This window comes from Gymnogyps californianus, unplaced genomic scaffold, assembly GCF_018139145.2.
Source record: "Gymnogyps californianus isolate 813 unplaced genomic scaffold, ASM1813914v2 HiC_scaffold_31, whole genome shotgun sequence".
NCBI lineage: Eukaryota > Metazoa > Chordata > Aves > Accipitriformes > Cathartidae > Gymnogyps > Gymnogyps californianus.
In genome coordinates this window covers 910,763-916,577 of record NW_026114191.1, presented here as the reverse complement: position 1 = coordinate 916,577, position 5,815 = coordinate 910,763, and the positions used below count along the sequence as shown (strand labels likewise).

Here is a 5,815-nt window from a genome sequence, read left to right as displayed (position 1 = left end):
GTGGTGGAGCTCCCATCTGTGACTTGTCCCTGAGCCAGTGCAGCCCCATTGCCCAACACATGCCCTCACGGCCCTCCTCATCAGACACTGCAAGGGAAAGGGTGTGTTTGGGGTGGGAAACATCCCCCACCACAAGTCCCCATGGCAGCCCTCAGCGTCCATCCCCACCAGCCCTCCTTCTTTTGCAGACCAGTGCCCAGCCCAGCCAAGCCCCAGCCGTGTCTGACACAGGGGCTCGCAGACAGCCCTGCTCTGGGTGCGCCAAGGCCTGGGCAAGAAGAGAGGCTGGGGCAGGGCTGGCTCTTCCTTTGACACAGGTACGAGACCAGCAGGAGGAAGGAGATGGCCCCAGAGCAAAAACACTGATAAATTGAGGTGAGTGGCCAGTGCTGGAAATGGCCGATGGGAGAGCTGGGGGTGACAAATGCCCTGGGGCACCTTCCCGTCTGTCCATACCACCAAGGGCACCGACTGAGCTCCTTTCTCCTGCGCCTGTGTGTCTCAGCTCCCTTCCAGGAGACCTGGGTCTGTACCTCACACCCACTGCAGCATGTCCTCACCCTGCATGACCAAACATTTAAGCTAACATTGGTGTTGTCCTCTCCCAGGCACTTTCCAGCTCAGCCCAGCCCCTCCCCAGCTCTTCCCATCTCCCCTGCCAGCTCCCCAGCCCAGCCCTGCAGAGCAGCCCAGCCTGGACTAGCCCCACAGCAGTACCTGCTGCAGGGTGCTGCAGAGCTCTGGGCACTCCCCCCACAGCCCCAGCCCCTCTGAAGGCACAGCAGCTCCTGGGGGGCAGGGAGGGCTCTCAGCCTCCCCATCAGCCCCACGGCTGGAGGCTCACCATGGCATGAGGAAATGGAGGTCAGTGAAACTGCAGGACTCGTGGTCCTGGGTCCAGGAGATCCCCATCACAGACTGACTGACCCCTCCATCTCAGCCCCTCTCCGCTGCCAGCACAAGAGTCCTGGCCATGTGACAAAGCAGCCTGCCCTGAGTGAGCAAAAAGAGTTTTCTCTTTCTCATGGATTCCTCCCTGCAGGCACAGATATGCTGCCTTGCTCTTCTCCAGAGTCATCCCTGCTCTCCAGAGAGCCTTTCCCCACGTAAGCGTGTCTGTGCTGGCCTGGCCGGCCGTTCTGCTTCCCTCCCCATGCTCCCTGCAGGGCCCCAGGCTGGCGGTGCACTCTGCAGAGCAAGGGGGCTGTGGTGCCCTTTGGCCACGGGGTGAGCCTGCACTGGCCATGCTGGTCAGGGTACCGAGCAGAGCCAGCTGGATGGGGATCACTGCTGCTGAGCCCCTTTTCCAGCTTCCCTTGATGGCTCAATAGCCAAAGATGGGGCTGGGCAGGAGCAAGGGGAGTCTGCAATGGCACAAAAGGCAAGGGAGGCCTGCACTAGATGCAGGCCATGGGCTTGGACCACTCTCCAGTCTCACGTCCCTTTGCCTTCTGGCTCCTCACAGCCTTTTGATGCCTGTAAATGTGGAATTTTCCACTTACTAGACTTGTTGTGGCTGGACTAAATTGTATTTTTACTGTTTTGGGGAAGTCAGGAAGGCTCTAAGTAAGAGTCTCCTAAAGAATGTCACTAGGACAGTTCGACCTTAGAGAAAACAGTTGCGCGAAACCATAACGATAAAGAAATTTCAAAACAAGCGCCTCAACCAAAACAGACTACCCTTGAAGGACATGATAGACATGATCTCACAACTGAGTATGCACAAAAACAGAGGTCAGCCAGTGGACACAGTAAGGAAGAGTATATCCTTCATCCAGTGACCCCGACGACCACCTGGAGACATAAACAGACATGCGCAAGAGACATTTGCATATGATAATGAGCTCCTGGAAATCTGATGAATATGTATGTATAAGCTTGTATATAAACTATGCAATTAACCTGACCGGACACCCACAATAGGAGGAGATATCCCCTGTGTGTCCAGCGCTGCAATAAAGAATACCTACTTAATAGTCCCTAGACTATTGAGTCTTTGATTTCAGCCTTTCACAGCAACACTTTCCTGGCATTGCAGGCCCTTGTTAGCCCATGGTCTCCTCAGGTTCACCTTTGCCTCTGGGACACTCTCCTTGGACTGTCACTTATTGTATGAGGCACCACTCACTGCCCCCCAGGCTTCCACGCTGTGCCTGGAGATCCCCTGAGCTCTCCTGGCTGCTCCCAGTTCCTCTCCAGGATGGCAACTGCCATCAGCCCCACCACACATGGGACACCACCAGGGAGATAAATCAAAGAACAACTGCTGCCTGCTTGGACACATGCCACCAAGAAGGGAAGTCTTGGTCCAGCCCTCAGTCCCTAACAGATCCCCCTGCGACTCTGAGATTGTCTCCCTGAAGCTATCGAGAACCCCAGAAGAGCAGAAGTCCTTTTGAGGGAGAGGCTCCTTGGGTATAGTCCTGACACCACCTTTGGAAGAGGCATCCGGCCTTCTGGCCCTGCCCTGAGGAGCCCTTTTGGTGACGGTGGTCCTGGCAGGGAGGCCAGCTCTGACACGGTGGTTCACGTGGCCTGCTCCTGCCCACAGCCACAGGGATGCCACCGTACAGACAACAGGACTGTCTCAAGTTGAGGGAGACCTTTGGGCTTACATAAACCTGAGGTCACAGCAGGACAGTGTGAGGAGAGACCAGCACTGAAAAGACCACATCCTGATGCGGTCCATGGCCATGGCTCCAGAGAAGCATCAGCCCTGACTCAAGGGCAGGAGAGAGGGAGTGCCCGACAAGGCAGCAAGGGTGGCTCTGAGGGCCACAGACTGTTGGTGACTTAACTCCTTCTGCATGCTGGGGCTGGTCGCCAAGCTCCAGAGAAGATTTGAAGGGATGGGAGCTCAAACCAAGGATTTTCTTCTGGCTTCTTTATTTATGCAAGGAGACTGCTTCCTTAGGTACATTAGGATACTTCCTCAGAAAAAAACTTGTTGAACGTCAAGAATTGGGAGGCATACTACTATTTATTTGCAATTAATATTATCACAGGCATAAAAACCACATATAAAATAAAGAAAAGAACAAAAGATAGTCCTGACTTTTCTTGAGATACCTTGGGAGTCACGTAAAATGATGGATTCCTTAAAGACAAAGAAATAGTCTGTGTTCAAAGAGTTTCTTCAGAGCATCCTTGAGCTCCTTGTTCCTCATGCTGTAGATGAGAGGGTTCACTGCTGGAGGCACCACTGAATACAGAACTGACACCACCAGATCCAGCCATGGGGAGGAGATGGAAGGGGGCTTCAGGTGGGCAAAAATGCCAGTGCTGACAAACAGGGAGACCACGGCCAGGTGAGGGAGGCACGTGGAAAAGGCTTTGTGCCGTCCCTGCTCAGAGGGGATCCTCAGCACGGCCCTGAAGATCTGCACATAGGACACCACAATGAAAACAAAACACCCAAATGCTAAACAAGCACTAACCACAAGAAGGCGAATTTCAATGAGGTAGGCATTTGAGCAGGCGAGCTTGAGGATGTGGGGGATTTCACAGAAGAACTGGTGCAGGACATTGCCTTGGCAGAGTGGTAGGGAAAATGTATTGGCAGTGTGCAACACAGCATAGGGAAAAACACTGCCCCAGGCAGCTGCTGCCATGTGGACACAAGCTCTGCTGCCCAGGAGGGTCCCGTAGTGCAGGGGTTTGCAGATGGCAACATAGCGGTCATAGGCCATGACGGTGAGGAGATAAAACTCTGCTGAAATGAAAAAGAGAAACAGAAAGACTTGGGCAGCACATCCCAAGTAGGAGATGGCCGTGGTGTCCCACAGGGAATTGGCCATGGCTTTGGGGAGAGTGGTGGAGATGGAGCCCAGGTCGAGGAGGGAGAGGTTGAGGAGGAAGAAGTACATGGAGTGTGGAGGCGGTGGTCGCAGGCTACAGCGGTGATGATGAGGCCATTGCCCAGGAGGGCAGCCAGGTAGATGCCCAGCAAGAGCCAGAAGTGCAAGAGCTGCAGCTCCCATGTGTCTGCGAATGCCAGGAGGAGGAACTCCATGAAAGAGCTGTTGGGCATTTTCTTTTCCTGGGCTTGTGGCACTGTGCAAGGAGGAGAAGACAGTGACAAGTTAGAAATGATTTATCTGAAGAAAAGCCCATGCCATTTCTCACAGAAATCCCCCACCCTGAGCTGAATGAGAAATGAGCTGGCTCATTCCCCAACCCTAGCAACTGAATGACATGGTGCCTCACACTTTCCAATACAGCTTGGGCACCTAGTTGCCAGGAGCAACCCTCTGGGGTAGGACCCTCAGAGTCGGAGTCGGAAGAGAAGCTAACCCGCACCCTCACCCTAACACCAGGAACAAGAGTACGACTGACAGGTGGGGAAACAAGGAAGAATACCTCTATGGTCTGAAAAAATGAAGCAAGGAGAGGAAGGAAGATGGGCATGCAGAGAAGCCTTCTCCTTACCCAACTGTGCTGTCCACCTCCCACACAGCGACAATGTAGGGCACTTGTTTCTAGCCTGTGTGTTGTAGATCGGTTGTAGGGCACAGGCATTTCTCCTAGAGTGGAGGTGCAGCTGCCAAGCAGTTGAGTCATGCCCTGGACCTGTGGCCTTGGGGATGAGGCTGTGCTGGGTGGGAGAGGAGATCAGGGGCTTGCTCTGGGGAAGGCACTGCAGGGGATGGCAGGGAATTGTGTGAATCCCTCCTCCCACAGTCTTTCTGGGAGCAGCTGCCTGTCCCTGCCTGCCCATGTCTCTGCTGCCTGGAGCTGTCCCTGCCGGGAGCTGTTTCTCTGTCCCCAGGTCTCCTCCCTCTCAGTGCTCACAGACCCCATCCCACCCGCTCTGTGCTCAGCTCTGCCCTGCAGACCCCTCCTGGCAGCAGGACACTGCCCAGGGACATCTCTGTGTGTGCAGAGGCAAATGAGCAGCTCAGGTAAGTGCTAAAGAGAACAGGGGTCTCCGTGCCTTCTCCAGAACACAGAAAGAAATTCCCATCCCCCACTGATGGCATCCCCCAACAGCAGAAAAGTCAATGCACAAACGGCTTCCCTTTCAGGAAAATGCTGCCTTGATGTCCTTCTTCCAAAGGACTCTCTGCCAAAGTTGTGGGGGTGATCTGGAGCTGTGAGCAGCCCTGACCCATGCTACACCTTCTTGGCCTCTTGTTGGGAGTCACCCCTTCCAGCCACAGCTTCTCCCCACAGCGCTGTGGGGAGCTCCCCGGGCAGGCTGAGTGCTGACCCTGGCGGGCGGCAGAGTCCCTGCCCCAGCACACAGCCCCCTGGGGTGCAGGGACCCTGCTTGGAAGGACAGCCCTGGGCACCCCTGCCTGCACACCCACCTTCACAATCTGCAGCTCTCCCCGAGAGAAGCAAGCTGTCATGCCCTCTCCCTCTGATGGTGCAGCAGGGAAGCCCTGCTCTGGAACTCCTCCTTCTTCCTCCACACCAGCCATGGCCTCTGCCACCTTTAGGAGATCCCTCCAGGAAGTTCATTTGCATTGCCCTGCACCCAGTCACTTACTGTGTCAAGGGCTGTGAAGATTTCTCCTCCACTGAGCTCTCAGCATCCTCCCATCACACACTGCCTTTAACCTCTCTCTGCCTCACTGCTCTCCCCTCGGTGCCTGCAGGCAGTGCCCTCAGCCCTGCTGCGCTTTGCAGAGGAGCTGCTCCTGCGCAGAGCTGTCTCTCGGCAGCGCTGCCCGCTTGCCATGAGCTCCCTCCACCCCAGGAGCCCAGCCCAGCTCAGCAGCACAGGATCAGCTCAAGGTGGCATTTTAATGACCCCTCTGGTGGGTTTGGTGCCGACTCCATGAACCTCAGACAGTGAGAGGAAGTTGAAGAA

At 55.3% G+C, this 5,815-nt stretch overlaps 1 protein-coding gene across 1 annotated transcript; it reads right to left on the bottom strand.

Moving 5' to 3' along the window:
- Window positions 1-3,098: 3,098 nt before the first annotated feature.
- On the bottom strand, window positions 3,099-4,030 carry LOC127028278 (olfactory receptor 14I1-like). The gene is given in 2 exon segments (XM_050914007.1): window positions 3,099-3,865; window positions 3,868-4,030. Coding segments are annotated over 2 exon segments (930 nt in total).
- Between the last annotated feature and the right edge of the window lie 1,785 nt (window positions 4,031-5,815).